Here is a 20,922-nt window from a genome sequence, read left to right as displayed (position 1 = left end):
TCGTGTCCGGTGTCGTTTTAATCGGCAAGAAGTCCCCTACAAAGCTAGTAAAACTTCCATAAAGAAATAACAATAAACAACGAAAATTTTCCACAAATTCGAACGGAACGTACAGTGAACCAGCCAAGGGTTCTGTACGAGGGTCCGGAAAGGATTCAAGAACATTTTCCTGAAGATTCGGACTTGAACGCGAGAAATAAAGGAAGGAAAAAGACCGATTAGAGGGGATCGCTGGAGCCGAGGGTCGTCGATCAATCATTCTGCGACTCGTCCGGTGTACATTCTTGCCCAACTCTCATTTTTATCGACCGCTTCCTCCTCGGGCCGATCCCACTGACCGAAAGACCGATCGTGTGTAATCGGATTCAGCCATTCGTGGCGAGGAAACGACGAAGAGGGGGAGCGGAGCGCCGGTTTTCATAACTCTCTGGTTCCGAAAACTGTCGGATGATTTCGCTGACCGTTGTAACTGCAAGTAAACTGTGTATGTGTGAGAGAGAGAGAAGGAAAGGCAGTTCTCTCCGTTATAACGGCACAATGCGTGCGACCGGCTGAAAGCTACAGCTGGTCTAGAGGGAGCGGAACAAGCTGAAGTGAAACCAGGACGGAAAACGAGCCCCGCGATCTGCGAAGAGGGAGAGGGGCGGGAAAGTGGGAGGGCAGGGGAGAAAAAGGCGGAAAACCAGAGAAAGAACAAAACGAAGCGACCGTGTTGCACGGTGGCGGCTACAGTACGCGCTGAAGGAGGGGGGATGGGTGGCAAAGGGGAAGAGGGACAAAGGGTTGAAATCTCAGACCATACATGTAAACTTATAGACCCGGCATAGGTACAGCATGTGTACAGGCAGAGTTGGACAAAAATTTTATTTTATCTCTTATATGTATATTTTATATTATTTATTTTATATATAAATATTTAAGCGTCGGTTTGTTGTATTAGGAATTATCTTGTGATGTTACATTTCCACTGGAGTTGGGCAAAAATTTTATTGAAATAAAAATTTTAATAAAACCCACTTAGAAAAACCCCACTTTATTCGAAATTTTTATTTAAATAAAACTTTTGCCCAACTCTATGTATAGGAAAGCCGAGAATCCAGTGAGAAAAAGATCAGGGAAAATGTGACATCACAAGACACTTCCTGATACGACAGACCGACGCTTAAAATGTTGTAAACGTGATCGATTTATATAAAAAAAAATTCTATAACCTACTACATATATTCTGATTCCTAAAATAGTTAATACATAATACGATTATTACTTTATACTTCATCGTAATACCTTAATAAAATATATAGAATAAACATTTGTATCTCAAATATACTTTATACATTGATTAGTTCGTGATAAAATGTCAAATTCTTCGAATTTGAATTCTGTCCATTCTGGAAAAGTGAAGGTCACGATTTTTACATTTTTTTATCTGCGCCTGCAATGAAAAATCAGTTATGTACATGTACAAAGTTTCATCGAGATCGGTTGACGCATGAAGAAAGTATAGGATGTAAAAATCATCGAATTTAGGGTTTGCATCGCAGAATCTTACAATTTTTGCTATTTTCGAACAATCATATCTCGTAGGAACCTTGATCAATATCGGTGAAACTTTGTTAACCGACTTAGATCTACAAAACACATGTTTGAAGTTTTTGTTACAGGCACAGATAAACAATTTTTAAAAAATCGTGACCTTTACTTTCTCCTCCGCAATTTCGACCAATAATAATTAAATAAAAAATATTATTTACACATTTTTTTAGCTGGTAAACCAATTCTTTCTGACGTCTGAAAAGAAACTCGAGCTGTATGGTCCAATTTTGAAAAAGTTATTCGTTTTAAAATGTGTACGAATACACCTTTGGTACATCTTTGGAAAATGTGACGTCACAAATTCAGCTCATCTTTTCTTCAAGGAAATTTATCCGTGCCGTATCTGTAGGTTTATATCGTCTAAGGTTGAAACGGCCAGAGAGGAACAGAGAGAGAGAGAGAGAGACAGAGAGGGAGACTGGTGTTGGTGTAGGGCGTGGAAACGGATAAAAAGCCGCGGATATCACGGGGGCACTGAATAAGAGAAAGCTGTGCGAGAGAGAAAAAGAGAGAGAGGAGAGAGAGAGGCCGTAAGAAGAGAGACAGAAAGCAAGGAGGATGGGGGAGAGCAGCGATGAAAAAGAGGTGGAAAATTCATCGTGAAGGAGAACGACGAGGGTAGGGGGGATCTCCGAGCGACGGGGCCTATAATATCGTATGGCAGTGCCGTAACGAGAGGCGCTTTCCCGAGCGTTGACCTCTTCGCGCTTCCAATACTAACCTCGCCCAAACCCTCCTGCTCCCGGGAATACGAAATAATAGAAACTTCGCCACCGGTGTTATTCGCGCGAACGTCGCGAGACCGAACGGAACTCTCGAGAGGAGAGCACGCGGATCTTCGTGGAACATGCGATCGAGACTAGAGAGATGATGAGAGTGAGCGAGAGAGAGAGAGAGGAGTTCTGAAGCTGTTCAACTAGCTCTGCTGGGCTATATCGGGCTTCCGCGGCTGTTTCCGGGCCCGCAAGCTGCTCCCCGGAGCCCTGCAAATCACCTCCTTCTGGGAAACCGGCAGAGTCAGCCTGGAATCCTCCAGAAAAAATCGGAACCCTCGGAACAGCTTTGCTGACCAATTTTTTTTCGCCTGGGGGTTGCCTTGAAAGAGGTTTTTTTTGGTTGGGGAACCTCGTCCGTGTTGGGTTAGGGTAGTTTTGCCACATGCTGCTAGAGACACGTAGCTCTCCATGGCAGTCGGTGATCACTTCACGCATGATCGAATACGTTCATCTGCAATTTTTAATGTTATACCTTTGCTAACATATCGGCGACGTTTTTCTGATTAAAACGAGTCCAAACACGGCATAATTCAGAGCATATTTATTCGAGTAATCCACGAAAAAATAAAACCTCGGTTATCCGAACCAAAATAGAAATGGCGTTGAACCGATGTTAAAAAAGCGAATGGGATCCGAAGTGTATCGTGTTTGGGCTCGTTTTAATCGGAAAAATGTCACGAACGGATCCATAACGATGTCATGGAAAAATAAGGATGAACAACATAGTTTAATTAAACGGGTTAGGGTAGTTTGCGACACGCTGTTAGAGCCACGTAGCTGTTCATGGCAGTCGGTGATCGGTGCTCGCGTGATCTAAGACTTTCCGAAGTCCCGTTGTTTATCAACGCTGATGAAAAGGCTCGGGACAGCAGGAGAGACTATCGCGATGGCGGTGTAAACGCGAGGATGCTGTGAATGTTCATCGTGGCGAGCATTCGTCGCAACTATTCGGATCAATGAAAGAGAGAAAGAGGGAGTTGGGTTTCTTTGTAACGACGGGGGAGAGATGATGAAGAGCCATTCAGGGCCTTTAAGGTTCCTTTGTCTTCCAAGGACAACGCGATAGAAAGCCTCCGAAGGAAGGGCTCTCTCGCTCTCCCTTTCCGTTTCATTTCCGCAAAACACCGCCTTTGTAACAGCCACGAGTAGAGAACGTGAAGAAACGCGTGGCGGCGGCGGCTAGAGGTCTCTTGAAGGTAGAACCGGAATCTTCTCGCGAAATTTTCCTCGGATGGAGAGACGCGTGACTATACATAGTCGACGATGACTTTAATCGCTATATTTAAAACGACGAAACTTCAACGTTACTGCTGACTTTGGTTACCTTCAGGACTGTGACGCAATCGCTGCCACGGCTGAACGTTTTACTTCTAATTATGCAATCGATCGTTATCTTCGACTGCAACGCCTATCTATTTCTGGGAAAATTCTGATACGTTCCCAGATTCCATTTCGGCGAGCTTAGACTTGGACGGGATCAATCCTCGGTGGATGGGTCTGCACGACCCACAACGTGACTCTGCACCAGAGTTGGGCAAAAGTTTTATTCAAATAAAAATTTCGAACAAAGTGAGTTTAAAAGCTACTTGGAAAAAACCCATTTTATTCGAAATTTTTTTTTAAATAAAATTTTTGCCCAACTGTGCACTGCCAAAAGGTAATCTCCAATACGAAAATATTGAATGCAAAAATTTCTCTGTGGGGTCGCCATATACATTGAAAGGTGCACGAATTCTCAGATTTATTTCAGGCTTAAAATGGTGAAAAACTGCCATCTTTAAACGATTGTAGCTTGTTTGAACGTTGATCTATTGTAATGAAATTTTCAGAATATGTACAATTGACACAGATCTACAAAATGTATTTTTTCAATTTTAAGAATAGGCCCCTATAATGCTTTATAATTCCGATCAATTGCAATTTCTCCAAAATCTCTTTTCCACGTAATGTAGGAAATCAATTGCTGTAACTCCTCAAAAAATATCCAGGTCGTATAATCCGATATTAAAACAGTTATCGTCCTTTCAAAAGTGTCCGAATATTACCGTGGTTCACTGTGTACTATACACTATATACATATACAACTATATACATACTATACAGAGTGTCAGCTGAAGAAGGCCACCTAAATATCTCCCTCATTTTTAATGGCAGAAAAGATATTTATGGCATAATTTAAATAGTATCGAAGGAGGAATATCATAGAAGAACAATTTCTTTTGTCCGGTCATTTTTTCCTAATTTTTCCACGGTCATCGTTATTTTTTCATTGGGAGAACTTATTTTTTCTATTCCATTTTATAGCGGCTGAAAAAATACATGTGAATATGCTTAAGTCACTAACAAGATGGAATAAGAAAAAATAAGTTGTCCCGATAAAAAAATAACGATGACCTTGAAAAAAATTTGAAAAAATAACCGGACAAATAAAAATTGTTATTCCATGATATTCCTCCTTCGATACCATTTAAATTATGCCATAAATACCTGTGTTTGATGGCATTAAAAATACAGTAGATATTTAGGTAGCCTCCTTCAGCTGACACACCCTGTATATGTATACCCTCGGTATCAAAAAACGTCTCCACCAAGCCTTGAAGAAGTTGCATCACTTCATGGCGTCTGGAGACTCTGGCGACCAGCCGTACGCTCGAAATCCGACCAATTTAAAGAAATATTTCAACGACCATTCGAAACTCCCAGCTGTGGTTATTGAAAGGTCGCCAGCTTTAAAGGGACGAGGGGTTCCGTCCATTTAAATGGTCAGGCAGCATTTTTGCCGAAGAGGCAGGCGGAAGATCCCAGGTAAACGACCACAGGGACGCAGGTAAATTTCCTGGGCTTGTAAAACTGCCGAATGTTTCCATTTTCCTGTTGGGCACGACCAGCTGTGAAAAACTCAGAGAGGCCTGTTCCTCCCAGCGACAAGCCGGCGCGGCGTGTTCGTTTACTTTTACCGGCTATGCACCGGCCGTATAATCATCTGGGATCGATATTTTTAGAACGGTTCGTACTCCTGTTGCTAAGGCATCAGCTGATCAAGCCGGCCGCCTGGTCTCGTCCCCAGCCTCGTATCAACAATTTTCCACATTTTCCACATCCCCTCGTCCGCCGCCTAAGACAAACCTATTGCGCAACGCGATGCATTCGCGAAATGTCACGAATGACTCAGAAAGAGAGAGAGATAGAGAGAGAGAGAGAGAGAGAGAGAGAGGGACGCGGCGTTCGCACGATTTTTCACGAAGTTTCTATGAAAATTTTCACCGGCGTTCGCGTCTCGGGTCGGTGGCCGCTGTTGCTACGGCCCTGCCGGCCAATCGCGTGCACGTACGGCCGGCGAGTCTCCCCACCGGCCGCTCTCGCTTCCCCCACTGCGCGCGCCGCGATCAGATGATCGCTCAGCTTGGCTATCGAGGCGCTAGTTATCGTCAGTTAGCAACCGGCTCTCTTTCCGTGCACATCGCTCACCGTAACAAACTCCCCTTGCACGTAATGTCCAGTGTAACCTGATTCGTGTGGATCTTCTCTTCTCCCAGTTCGATTTTATTCAATTATTATATTAATTCTCGAAAGTGGCCGGTGTTTCTACGTGAACGATTTATCATTTGCACATTCACCGCCGTCGTGATCGTCTCAACGTCACCTTCTTCTTCTATCATTTCAAAGCCGGGCTCGTCGTCTATGCCTAATTCATATACCCGCTCGCAGCAAAGGGTACCAGCAATACTTCTGTGATATATTGTATATATTATGACTGGTCATTTCTCGCCGGTGTACCACGAGTGTGACAACTCACGGACGTTCGTAGCCGAAGGAAAACCCACCGTTCAGACTAACCGGTGAAACGGAAACAAGGAGTTTCATCATCTGAGAAGTTGTTCTCACGAATTTTTCTACGAGACAGAGAGAGCTTTAACGAGAAGAAGGGACTTTTTTCTGAAAAAAAGAGGCCCCGAAAGAACTGCCATCTTTTTTTGTATTCAACTCGTATACACACTACCGAAAGTCTTTCATATAACTTTCTACGTATATACATATACATAAAGATAGATTGATATTATATATATATATAGTGTATTTATTATAAATCGTCCAAAATTCCTGTGGCTAACGTGACCGAGTCTTGCCCGAGGGCGGATACAATCGCGAATCGTGGTGGTGCCGCCAACATGGGTCAGATTGGAAATGACGTAAGTTTTTACCATTTTTTTTTTTCTATATTATTGTTTCTCGTTTTCATAATTTCAGTCGCGAGGATCGTCGAGCATTTTCGAGCGTATCGCTGTACGGAGAGTATACATAGTTTGGTATAGTACGCGCTCGCCTGGTAACAGCGAGATCGACCGGCTTTCCAGGCTTTACACGCGTTTCTAGCAATTATGTACGACTCGGTTACGTACACGTGCATACTCTGTTTCTCCATACTGGCATGCGACCGGCGCGTTCGGAAAGTCACCGAGACCTTACGACTCGTTCGGCAGAAATAGAGGAAGAAACTATATGTCGGACAGGGATCACACTATGCTCGAAAGAATTGATAGGTGTTGCGCGAGACGCGTTCGTCACCGCGCGATTTAAAACCTCCGAAAGCTGATTTTTCAAATTCTACTGTGACATGTACGACGCTGAAGACACTGGACAGTGTCGGTTGTCTTTATTTATTGCACCGTGAAGAGATTTCTCAGTCTAAACTTGTGCAAACTACAAATTTCTTAATTAGATTTCAAGGCCATTAGTTTGTCTCGAACGACAACCTATGTTTTTTCTTCGATATTCTCGTAGAGCGTGAAGAGACGAATCCAACGAGTACCATGAACGTGTCATTGCGATCATTCGATCTCGAGATATTCGATTTTGAAATATGAATATCTCGAAATCAATATTATGAATATCTCGAGATTGAATGATCGCAATGGCATGTTCATGGTACTCGTTGGACTCGTTTTCTTACGCTTTGTGATAATACCGAGGAAAATATATGCGGTGTGCCGTGTAAAAAATAGTTTAGCGGTAGTAGCGATAGAAACTGATTTGAATATAATGAATAGAAGAGGTCTGAAATTCATAGTAGCCGTCTATTCCATTTCCGGAACGCATTTATCATTAGTTTGCCGTGATTGGAGTGGGGTAGATTTCTATTACGACCATCAACCGGGCATCGCCGGGTCTCTTCAAATAAGAGACTGCAATAAATCAAATGTCAATGATATAAGTTGTACTAATCGGCTATCACAACGCTATTAACCCTTCACCGACCACTTGCTGTCTGCGAGACTTGCAAATCCTCTGGCAATTCACATAGTCTTCTCAAACTGTTCGCCCATTAACGCATCACTACACACGAGATATCTTCGTCTATACTGGGTGAATAAATTAATTGGTGGCTCTCAATTCGTATTTTTTCCCACCTCATTAATTAATTGTAAAATAGAGTAATGATCAACAGATTAGTGGAGGGAAGGGTTCGAACCTCTCGCGAAAGAACAGCTGAGGATTTGAAAAATTCTTGAAAATGTCGCCGGGGTGTCTGCAAATGATCAACAGATCAGTGGAGGGAAGGCTTCGAACTGCTCGCGAAAGAACAAATGACGATTTGAGAAATTCTTGAAAATGTCGCCGGAGTGTCTGCAAATGATCAACAGATCAGTGGAGGGAAGGCTTCGAAGTGCTCGCGAAAGCACAAATAACAGTTTAAAAAATTTCGTGAACATTTCTGTGAATAATCGATAGATTCGTGGAGGAAGGGCTTCGAACCACTCGCGAGAGAACAAATGACAATTTGAAAAATCCTAAAAAACTTGTAAATTTGTCGTTCGACAGATTCGTGGAGGAAAGGCTTCGAATCACTCGCGAAAACAAATGTTCAATTTGAGAAATACTAAAATATTTCGTGAACACGTTTGTAAATCTACAGATTCGTGGAGGGAAGGCTTCGAACTGCTCGCGAAAGAACAAATGCTGAATGTAAAATATTCTCAATATCAGTACATACCAGCGTTACCGTGCATAGTAATTATAGTCGAGCAAACAAGTAGCAGTTGCACGAATCTGTTTCGTCCGGTTAACAGGTTAATCATTCTCGATGAGTAATCTGCCACTTCCCGTGGTATCGGTGTCCCCAAGGCAATCGAGAGAGAGAGAGAGAGAGAGAGAGAGAGAGAGAGAGAGAGAGAGAGAGAGAGAGACCACGTTGATATCGATTGATAACTTCGAGTGGAGGATGTTATTTGAAACTTTTGATCCAGATAAGGATTGCTCCCAATCTACAGTTCTCTCTCTTTCTGGTTTACGTTCGCACACCTGTCGTGTCCGGTCTGATCTATCACGTTGTTTCGAACCTGTTCGAACGAAACTAACCGAGGGGAACAAAATGTAAGAAAAATGGAAAAACTTGCTTGTGGTGAGATAGGTCACGGTTTCCGAGAACAGGGACCGGTTACACATTCTGGCAAATCGTGCGCGTTCTATTTCCGTGCGTGTTCCGAAAGGTTTCATAACACAGCAAAACGGTTTCCTTCCTTTGACACAGGTAGAGGTACAGTTTAGGATGTCACGTAGAGTGTCCCCTGTTGCGTCAGAATTTTACCCTAACTCCTCCATTATTGACGAGTTTCGTCGTTCACAGACATTTTGTTCTTTTCTAAATAATTTTTCTTTTACAATTTTCTTGTTGTAAACACTCTTACATACCATCCTCTTGCGTATGCACCGATTTAAATTAAACTGTCAAGCTTGCAACTCATAATGGAGAGTTCGGATAAGCGAGGTTCTACTAAATCGTGTATTAAACGAGTATCTGAGGCCCGAATCGCATCGAGTTTGGTCTCATTTTAATCGAGAAACTCTCGCGGACACGTTGCTAGAAGTTTCACAAAGAAATGGTTAATCTCAAAAGTACCACATTAAAATGATGCCATCGACGTTATCCCTTTGCCAATTTTCTCGACGCGTTTCGTCACCCCTCTCGCGAAATCTCTTGCAACTTGTGAACGGCGTTGTACACCTGTGAATCATGCTCTCTTTAGAGCGCTATCAATGTTCATTTAAGCCCGCAATCTCATAAACAATGCGTGCAACATCGTCAGTGTAATTTCTCGAGGTGCTCCCTCAAGCTCGGTGAAACGGTGAAACAAGGTGAGCTCGCAATAATTGTTATTTTGTTACCGTTCGGTGTTATCGCGCGATGCATTGTTCGGTTTTGTCGAATGTATAATTGGCCACGCGCGGGGGACCATTACTAAACAGAAGAAATGAGACACTTAGTTGCCAACTCACGCTATTTATATTGTCGTTCGCATTGACGCGGTTCATAACCTTGCGCGCGTACCCCGACGGCCGGGGGTGCCATTTTCGTCGATCTGCCCGGCTAAATAAACAATCCAGCAGCATTGTCATCAATCAGAATCGGCTGACAAGCTTGTACAATGGTTTTCTTTTTCATTGCAATTCTTCGTAGCCACACTAACTATTAAATCATAGCTATTTACACTCCTGTCCATTCATCACCGGTCACTTATCTTCGACAAAATGGTAATTGAAGAGTACAAGCTTCCAGCCTGACTTCATAGTTTTATTTTGATTAGGTTTATTTTTATGTGAATGCAAAATTAAATATATACACAACAATTAATATTTTCTATCTTTACTTGAAATGTTTACAAACAGCTGTTTGTTTATTAAACAATTCACATTTGTGATTTCTAATCTGTTCTAATCAGTTCTTTTTTTCCGATCCATATTTTCTATTTTTAATTAAAGGGTCTACAGGTAGTTGTCTGTTTAGTAAACAATTCACATTTACAATCTGTAAACTGTTCTAATCAGTTCTTTTTTTCCAATCAATATTTTCTATTTTTTAATTGAAGGGTCTGCAAACAGTTGTCTGTTTAGTAAACAATTCGCATTAACAATCTTTAAACTGTTTTAATCAGTTCTTTTTTTCCAATCAATATTTTCTATTTCTAATTAAAAGGTCTACAGATAGTTGTCTGTTTATTAAACAATTCACATTTACAATCTGTAAACTGTTCTAATCAGTTCTTTCTTTCCAATCAATATTTTCTAATTTTAATTAAAAGGTCTACAAATAGTTGTCTGTTTATTAAACAATTCACATTTGTAATTTCTAATCTGTTCTAATCAGACTGCTTATATTTATGACTTATTTTACAATGAATCTGGAATCTCTCTTATCTCTTACAATCAGAACAATGTTGCTGTTCTATCCTTCGTAAATTGCAGAGCATCATAGCCGTCGGCGTAGCTCGCCTAATCAGAATCAACGGCGAGTAACGCAATTAACGTTCCCGGCTCGTGTCACTTTTATGTAACAATTTCAACATGGTAAGTAGCAGCGACGGCACTACGCTCCTCTTTATCCCTGCTACCTGAATAAACGAAACTCTATATATTTTTCAACGATGTGGCAGACAACCCGCGCACTCAACATACCGCGTATTCACATAAATAACACGTGGAGCACGTCGCTGGCCCTCGTTTATGTTGATTCGTTCCCTCTGTAGAGCTGCCAATGAACGTCATCTGTTTATCGCCGGCTATCTATGCAACTTTATTCTTGATGATTACGCCCTTCCATCGACTCCATTACGCGAACCGAACGTGACTTCTCGCTCGGGATCATTAAAAACATTATTAATTATTCGAGAATCTCGGTTCGGCTGAACGAGCTCCGAGAATTTTCTTTCTTCTCAGTCTGGAGCTATTCGAGCAAGAATGATTTTACAATCTAATAAAATAAACAAAACATAATAAAAATATTTGTATAAATATTTATTAATCAATTTTCTCGTCTTTATAAAATTTGATTTATCATCGTTTTATCATTTGTAAAATTTGATTTCTTATCGTTTTAGTATATGCAAAATCTGATTTATCATTTTGTTGTTTATAAAATTTCATTTGTTATCATCTCAGTATCTGTAAAATTTGATTTAATATCATTTTAGCGTTTGCAAAATTTGATTCATCACAGCATTTGTAAAATTTGATTTATCATTTTGTTGTTTATAAAATTTTATTTGTTATCGTTCCAGTATCTGTAAAATTTGATTTAATATCATTTTAGCGTTTGCAAAATTTGATTCATCACAGCATTTGTAAAATTTGATTTATCATTTTGTTGTTTATAAAATTTTATTTGTTATCGTTCCAGTATCTGTAAAATTTAATTTAATATCATTTTAGTGTTTGTAAAATTTGATTCATCACAGTATTTGAAAATTATATTTAGCATTTTATTATTTGTAAAAATTTGATTGATTGCGTTCCGCGTGCAATCTCGAGATATTTTTCCGCCCCCCTCGGATGTCACGTGTAGCTTCCGTTTTTCTCGTTTAATCGCGCATGCGTGATTAACGATACTTTGTTGCTAATTTTTGCGAGTTCGAGAAGGCGGGGAGATAAGCAGATCGAGAGACGCATTCGAATAATATCAAAGTTCATTCGTCGCAGTGGATCTACCATACGTGGCTCTCTCTCTATCTGTTATGGTAATCGAATACACTATGCCTGTCGATAGATTGATATGAATGCTCTTCGATCGGGAATTGTTGGACGGTTTTTTTCTATTTTGTCGTAAAACTGAGATATCGACAGGACTTAATTTATTAGTTTAAAAATAGTGGCAGAATACATCCATACGTCCATACAAAATAAGTGTTTTATCTTAAGATTAAGTTAATGAGAAACATAATGCACACTTATGAAAGTCAATAGAATTCACAGTTGATAAAACAGTTATATAGAATTTGTAATGTTTAATGATCGAATTTTCAAATGAAATCTTCACTAACATATCGGCGACGTTTTCCTGATTAAAACGAGTCCGAACATGGCATAATTCGGAGTATATTTATTCGAGTAATCCACGAAAAAATAAAAGCTCGGTTATCCGAACCAAAATAGTGGCTTCATTGAATTGACGTTAAAAAAGCAAACGAGATCCGAAGCGTATCGTGTTTGGGTTCGTTTTAATCAGAAAAGTGTCGCGAACGCATCCATAACAATATTATAAAAAATAGGATGAATAACAAAGTTCAATTATTATTAAACAAATCTGTAAACTAGCCGTTACACCAGACGATGTTCTCCGTCATACTGAAGGAACATCGACAAGATATCTCGCACTCGAACTTATCTACTGTTGTCCATAAGCTTGCGACAATGTCGCAAATGGTCACGTGTGTCTGTCCGTGCATCGATTCTCACGACTCGACGAACTCATTGACAGACTGAATGCTCCGAAATCGCAGCGATTATGCTACTGCACAGTCAAGCTCTTGGTAAAGCAATCTGCCGGCCATTACGAGACAAGTTTGCGGTGCCTGTCCGCCGACTTGCCTGTCCCGCAGTTTTGCATTTCTAATGTTTTTCTCCGGCGCACCGCGTTACGCAATCCCATCGGCCACCGGGAGCCAGTTTCAATTCTTACACCAGTCTCGGACTTTTATTATCTCCGCGACTGGAGAATCTCGAGCCTTTTGAAGTCGCTTTAACCCTTGTGCAGTCAACCGGGTATCCATGTACTATATTTCTTTCAACAATTTGTTAATGATCCTCTAAAAATATTACAAAATTTGTCCGAATGTCCATTCCTTTACTCGCTAATATCTGTGGTTGTCAAATTTGAGCTTACTTATTAATTGTAGTGTTTGTGAAAGTCATGAAAAAATAATGCAATCTAACAATTAAAAATTTTAACCACAGATATCTCAATTTATAGCGCTACAATGAGAATTTGTGCAAACATGTGTTAAATACAGAAAGGTTTTAAATAATCTATACATTCCGGTTGACTACGTAAGGGTTAAAACGACCAGCGAAAGAGGGAGTTAAACCCAAGAGAAAGAAAAGAAGAAAGGCTAACGAAAGATCGCTCTCCGGATTATTTTTAACCGGGGGAATCGTGATGCCACACATTGTCCCATTCTTTCTCGCTCTTCCCCTATCTCGTTGTCTCTGTTTTCCCCTCCACCCCTCTTGGATCCTCTTCCTATTCGGCTGATGAGGATATACGCTCCCATCTGGGCACGGTGGCTCGTTGAGACATACGCTCTCGTCGAATCTCTCCACTTCTCTCCCCCTGCTGTTTTCTGTCCTGCCAACACTGTCTGTCCCCCTTCTCTCTCCCTCCCCCCCCTCTCTCTCTCTCTCTGTCCAATTCCCCCGAGATCGAAAAATTGTTTTCCAAGCCGAGAACCGGTTCTGGAGATCTCGGCTCTGGCTCTCAATGTTGTTACAAGCGGTCATAGGCCGCCTTCGCTTCTCGAAGACCTCGAAAAACGGGTCCGGAGAGCTTGTGCACACGAGGCCACAGCTTTTTCTTTTTGCTCGTTTTCGTGTCATCGGGACACATCGGACCTCTGAATGAACCTAACATCAACCTCTTTTGCTCCCCGGTTGTTCAAACCCTGCCAGAGTCCTGGTTCTTAGCGTACTTTCGTTTGGGTACTCATTTTAGCTACTGATGATCATCAGTTTCGGGTCATTGTCCAGTTTTTAATGGGTCCTCGGCGGCAATAACGACTTCAATTGGGAAACGACGAGTCATCTCCGGAGATTGCTCAGCTTCCTTTTGATACATCATTATTGAAAATCTTATTAGTAGGCTTCCGGTAGCCAAGGTGTTGTTTATGGTTGCCCCCCACTAGGTGTATGGATGTTCTGTGGGTTTATGGTTGCCCACTGGGTTCATGTTTTTCCACTAGGTCTATGCTTGTCCAGCAGGTGTATGATTTTCCCCTAACTCTATGATTTGCTCTCTACGTCTATGATAGTCCACTAGGACCATGACTGTCCACTAGATCCACGATTGGGCGACGGTGAAGTGAAAAGTCTCTTAGTCCACTGATGATTAAAACTGCTCCTCCACTTTGTTTGGAAGAAAGGGTCAAACCAGGAATCAGTAAGACTGATAACAGGTTAGGGTTATTCAGGTAGTGCCCTAACCAGTTCGACAAGACTCCCCAGGGGGACGGAGCGTGGGTTATTTTGATCCTGTTCCACCAGTCGAGGGCTGAACCCGGTAGCCGACTTTATCCGGGAGCAGCGCAACACCCTAAGCAACCATAAATTCATGCGCCATGTGCGTACCGGCTGTAATTAGAAATCCAGGTACGGGAAAGCGTGGGATCCTGGGGATAAGGGGAAAGTGATTGATACCTTATTTATGTCGGAGGGACTTGGCAAGCCTAACACCGGATTTATGGACCAGTACTCGTTTTACATTGCAGAGGTTCAACATTAAAATTTTACAGTAATATTTGAAATTACTTGTTTGTTGAAGCAAACAAAATTTTGAACTTGAATTTTCGTCCATGGTTTTGTTTGCACGATGTTACAGTTTTCACGTAACAGACACGTGCTTGCTGAGGAGGTTGTTTAATAGCTCCTCGAAGAATGTTTAAACGATTCCCGAGCCGAAGGCGGTGCGATTATTGCCGGTTGATTGCGCGTGACTCACCGTGGACAGTCCGGTCTTCAACACTGAACGCGAATTTTCAACGATTGTTTTTCTTGGGTAATAGAATTATCGCTTACGCGACGGCTAATCACATATTCAATGGCGATCAGTCGATAGCTGCGCGACTGAAAAATATTTGTCGTTCGCGTGTTGTTGTCGATGTTCGAACACATGTCTAGGTTGTTGAAGGTCATCCGAATATCGAACTTATTGTTTTGATACTCGTCCCGTTCAGCACATACTATATTTATTCAGATCACACTGTATCAAGGAGTATCAAGGAGTAGCTCTGCAGATCAGCATTTTTAATAACCCACCACACAAAGCTTGATCGCAGGATGCTGTAAACAAATTCTCACATTGCCAACGTCAAGGCAGCAGATCATGTTCGAACCCGTCCTGCCACCATATACTATTCTCCACCAGTACAGCCACACTAAATGACTCCCATCACAACCGAGAAGCGGATCCCCGAAGCTCAACATTTAAAACGCCTCTGTATCTTATCGGTCACTCGTTCATTTCCCAGAAGGCACATGCGAAAGGTTAAACGCGAGATCGACTGGCTCTCTCTCGTGTGTGTTCACCCCGTTCCTCTCTCGGTTTTCTCTTCGTTCTTCGGTTGTTCTCGACGTTTTTATGCCCTCGACCCGGACCATACTTCACGACCCCGTTACATACCAACATCTGGAATCTATCAACTCCCTACGATACCACAACCTCGCCCGGGGTCCATGGTTCCAGTCCGGTTAGAAAGTCATTGTTTATGGTGCCACTCGGTGACCGGTCCTCTTCTCTTTCGAGTAGCTGGCCCAGCTGAAGATGTTTCTCTGTCTTGAAGGACTCGCCTTCGTCTTTGTTAGGGCCTCCATATCTTTGCCTTTGTCTGATGAAAGCTGTGGCTTTCTTCGGTTGAGCTAGATCTTCATCTGAGTTAGACCTTCTTCTTCTGAGCTAGACCTCCTTTAGCTGAGCTAGACCTTCTTCTTCTTCGTCTTCACTTGAGCTAGACCTTCTCCATCTGAGTTAAGACCTTCTTCAGCTGAGCTAGATTTTCTCCACCTTAGTTAAGACCTTCTTCAGCTGAGGTAGACCTTCTTCTTGTAAGCTAGACCTTCTTCTGAGCTAGACCTTCTTCTTCTTCTAAGCTAGACCTTCTTCTTCTTCTAAGCCAGACCTTCTCCGTCATCATCCCCGACCGTGTCAGGTCTGCTTCGTTTTTGAATTCATTTAAACTAGACCCTCTTCATATTCGCCTGACTTAGTAAAGACTACGAAGACCTAAATCAGGCGAATACGAAGATCAAGACGACGAACAAGAGCTAAGTCAGGTAAAGACAAAGAAGACCTGACTTAGCTCTTGTTCATCGTCTTGATCTTCGCCTTCGCCGTGTCCTCCTCACCTTCGTCGTCATCTGAGTCAGCCCGGGCGTTAGGTATCTCGAAATAGTAGCAGGCAGACTCGGCAGCATAATTCGCGTCCTTGAAGTCCTATCGAAAACAAGATAAGCAGTTCACACTCGGCTTCCTTCGCGGCCTTGTGCTCTACCCGGTTCAGAATCCGCTGTTCTCTCTTGTCGTTTTATCGCTACCATGTTATCACCTCCAGATATACTCGCATGTACAACAAAAAAAAAAGAATCATTTAAATTCCTCTCGATCCACCAGCTCCACAGAGAGAGAGAGAGAGAGAGAACCTCCTCGACAATTGCGTAATTTCTTCGCGGAAACGGGCCAACAGTTTCCAGATTTTACAATAGAGAAAAGACCTCCAGGTCTGCTAAACTTGTGGCGCCTTTCACGCATGTGCTACGCCACACACTCCCGTCGTCTATGCTCGATAAGGCCAGTGACACTCGAGCCTCGTGGCGCTGTGTTGTTTTAGGCCACGCAAACATGTGCTCCGGTCCCCCAACAGAGCCGAGCCTTATGCTCCCCCCACAGAATAAAGATAAGCGGTTTAAAAGGATGCGAAATCTAGCGTGCTCTCTGATTTCCCGACGCTTTATCGAATTCACACGGTTCGTCTCGATTTTACGAGCCCCTTTCTCAGACCCGACCGACAAATTAACGCTGTCCAACGCTGCCATTCGTTCGTCTACATTCCTCCTGTATCTACCATTGTAATTCCGAGCACATTTGTTCTAAACACAATACGGTCAATTAATTTCTGTGAAACATTGATCAACACATTCCTGGCATTTTTCCGAGTAAAACGAGCCCAAACTTGGCACAATTCGAAGCACATTTGTTTTAAACGTAACACTGAAAATTATGAAGTATTTTTTTTATGAAACATTGATTAATATATTCCTGACATTTTTTAGAGTAAAACGAGTCCAAGCACGACATAATTCGGATCCAGGTGACCATTCTATCATCGAAAAACTGATAGTTCGGATAGCAGAGGTTCTAGTTTATCGTGGATTACACAGACAAATACAAACCGAACTGTATCGTGCTTGGGCTCATTTGAACCGGAAAAATTTGACGAATGCACTGCTAGAAGTTCCATAGACAAATAATTATAAAAAAAGTTATGTCACTTTTTCCCGTTCGACTCGAGGAGCAAGTGATGTAAGCTACTTATATGTTAATTTTGTTGGAGATATCGTTAGTGTGCACCACCACGTTCCTGCGGGGAAGATTGTAGGGAAAAATAGAGAACGTCGGAGGTGTTAATGGCAGAGAAGCGAGAGTTGTCGATTGTTGGTAACGGACGTTGCACGATGCTATTGAGAACACGCGAGCTCCTCGTGGGCTGTTCGAGAATTGATTACCGAGTCGTGAGACCACTTGTTAACTCCTAGATACCTATTCAATAATCTGGTGAACACTTTGTAAGAGGGTCTATCTTGCCTCTTCGTACACCGGACTCGACCATGACTAAACAGACGCCATGACTCCAATACATTTTTGTCATAAATGCATAAATCGAGGCAAGAGAAAATTTATCACTAGACTGCGGATCTCTATGCATTTATGAAGAAACTGGTTGGGTGAAATATAAAACGGTAAAGGATTAGAAAAATTTCAGAATATTGTAATGTGATTAAGGGATGAAATCAATTTTTATTTCATTTTTACCACGCTTATATTAGCTTGCCGAGTTGTCGTCGTCGTCGTTGTTGTTGTTCTTGTTTGCGTCAAATCTTGTAATCGAATTTTAAACCACTTCCCGATGAGCTAGAGACTTGAAACTTTAAACATAGCTCAGAACTGGATGACAAGGCAATATTAAAAAACAAATTTAAAAAAAGAACTGTGCATTCAGGAGAAAAAAATTTTAATATTAACCGTCACACCTCGTCGCGCGACGCTCGGTAGTACGTAATCGCGTTCAACAATCCCCACTCCGCGCGCCAGAGCTCCCTACTCCACTAAGCGAATCATCCCCACTCCAAAGACCCACTTCGCACCGAAGGAGCTGAGTTTCGTTCATTCAGTTTCATTTCGGACAATTTCGGACTCCATCAAGAGTCGTCGTCTCTCGGAATAATCCCTTCATTCTATCTCGCGTATTTCCATATCTTCCGTTTCTATATACATCTTACTATTTCATACCAGTATTACTATATCTGGCGTTCCATTTAAAAAAGACTGAAAAGTAGAAAATAAAAAAATATATAAAAAGAACTTTTAAAATGCACTAAAAAGGAGAAAATAATCTTTTTAGACATTAGTCACTATAAATAAAAGCATGGAGCGCTAAAATATATTGACGTAATCTTCGTGGGCGCTCCACGATTTTATTTATAGTCACTAATGTCTAAAAAAATTATTTTCTCCTTTTTAGTGCATGTTAATATAAGCGTGGTTTTCAAAAAGTCTTTTTTATATATTTTTTATTTTTACCACTGTTCATTTTACGTCGCACAGCTTCACAGTGGGTCAATAATTTTTCATTAAAATTGAGTTGCAATTACTTTCGCATCGTGACCGCAACCATGCAAGTTTAGGTTTCGCTAATTAAATCTGTTTCGTGCGATTTGTCATGGTTTGGCAGTCAACGCGTTAATCATCGTTGCTCGAACCGACCATTTCGCAATGGTCGTTCCTTTCTCCTCGATCGGGAACTTCCAGGCCTCGTTGCAATTAAAGAATCGGTTCGTGGAAACACGCTTTTATGGTCGTTCGAGTGTCGTAAACGTCTCCTCCCCCCTCGGGATCCGACGATCGTTGACCCGCGAAAACAACTGCCGAGGGGGAGAATCGTCTTGTCGCGAAGAACATGTAATACGTCAATTATCATCGTGGAGCGTAAATGGGAAGCAGCCTGTCTCTGGTAAAAGCGAGTTCATACGTTTTACAGTCTCTACGTGACTGAGTAGACTCGCGAGGAGCGGAAGGGGACGATAGAATAATATTAAGACGGCACCCCCACGCATAGCGTTAATCATCATCGTTTGCGGAGAGATACAAATCATCCAGAAATGCGTCCATATACGTGAAAACTCTGAAACTGCTATGTCAATTATTTATGATATTTACTGTTAAACTAATGATTTTGAAATGAAACTTTTACTAGTACATCCACGATGTTTCTCCGAGTAAAATGAGCCCAAGCACGACACAGTTTGGATCGCGTTTGTCTGCGTAATCCACGATAAACTAGATCCTCGACTATCCGAACTAGCCCGTGGAGCATCAGTTTTTTTATGATAGAATGGTCACCTGGCTCCGAATTATGTCGTGCGTGGACTCGTTTCACTCAGAAAAATGTCGGAAATATCGTGGGTACAAAAATTGTAATTCAAAAAGTTTTTCGAAAAATTTTTTTATTTATCGACATATCTCCCCGCAGCCGGGTTCAATAAATTCTGTGTTGAGGGGCGCTATTAAGGTTTAATAACACGAGAGGAACGAGCTGTCGCGACACCATCTGCGTGGGAGTGATATACACGAAATAATATGTTACAAGGTTCCCGGGTGTGTTACCCTGCTCGTTGTTTGTCGCGTTAGGCGCCTTTCTATCCAATTTTTTCGCTCTCGAGGGCTATCTCGCTCGACGATATAACATTGCGACGATCGTGGAACCTTGGGCGCTTCAATTCAGCGATTATTCTATCGCGGCGATTCTCGAACGGCGGAGATCGTTCCGATCGCAAAAATAGCGAAAACGTTTCGGAACGGGACCGAGTAAGAAACCACTCTGGAACGTCAACACGAGAATCAATAATACGTTTGTCGAGCCACAAACATGTCAGATTAATATAGCAGCGGGCGCGTTAACGCATTTCTCGATCCGAACGATCTCTCCGTCGATTTTTCCGTCAAGGTCTTGAATATTCTCGGGGGAACAGCTTTCTGAAACGATCATGCGTATAAATAGAGCGCCATAGCGTTAGCGATCATAAGAATAAGGTTATTAGACATTTTATGCGAAACCAACATTTCTTCATCTCATCATTCCAGCTCCACCAATACCAATATGGCAAATCTCACTGTTATTGCAAATTGCGCTGGTTTTGGCGGAAACCATTTTGTGTGAAATCGGTCCACCATTTCGATACGATGACGTCAAAATCAGAATTTTTTATCCTAATAATTTCAGCGTCACCAAAATTGCCACAAATGCGAAAATCCGTCTGATAATTACAACGAGGGCCATTTTGTGTAAAATCGGTCCACCATTTCGAAACGATGACGCCGAACGAGCAGCATCGCGCGAGCATCGATATTTTATACGACAGCAATTATTCAGACGGGACGTTGTCGATCGATAATCGACTTTTCCGATGATCCCAGGCAAATTTTCCAGCCGGGAGATTCAAATGGCCGTCACCGGGGACATCTCTTCGTTACCGGGGATGAATAATGCAGCGAACGGCGTTAAAACAATCTATATATTCTCCGCACGATGTGTGTGTGTGTGAGTTGTTCACTATAACGGAATCCGTGTATTCGGAACACCGACAATTTCCGGGGAAACACAAAGCCGTATGAAACCTCTAATGGCTCCTTTGTCTGGCCATAGCCACGCGCGATTCGCTAATAAAGTAAACAACGTCCGTGGAACTTCTGCCTTAATAACCATCTTGGATCATTGAACCGAAACTCGGATCGTAATTT

The 20,922-nt window shown here is 42.0% G+C and overlaps 1 protein-coding gene across 6 annotated transcripts in view; it reads left to right on the top strand.

The window, feature by feature from the left end:
* Sesn (Sestrin) overlaps positions 1 to 20,922 on the top strand; it is a 214,447-nt gene that overhangs the window by 169,824 nt on the left and 23,701 nt on the right. Inside the window, exon 1 of one of the 6 annotated variants that reach the window (XM_076432644.1) lies at positions 4,877 to 6,559. The exons of the other annotated variants lie outside the window; for them this stretch is intronic. Within the exon in view, the coding sequence (XP_076288759.1) occupies positions 6,539 to 6,559 (21 nt within the window). The 5' untranslated portion in view covers positions 4,877 to 6,538. Of the gene's footprint in view, positions 1 to 4,876; positions 6,560 to 20,922 lie in introns of those variants that run through there. 6 annotated transcript variants of the gene reach the window in all.

The sequence above is a fragment of the Lasioglossum baleicum genome, chromosome 10 (genome assembly GCF_051020765.1).
Source record: "Lasioglossum baleicum chromosome 10, iyLasBale1, whole genome shotgun sequence".
Lineage (NCBI taxonomy): Eukaryota > Metazoa > Arthropoda > Insecta > Hymenoptera > Halictidae > Lasioglossum > Lasioglossum baleicum.
The sequence above is the reverse complement of the archived record's forward strand: the minus strand, read 5'-3'. Positions and strand labels throughout refer to the sequence as shown.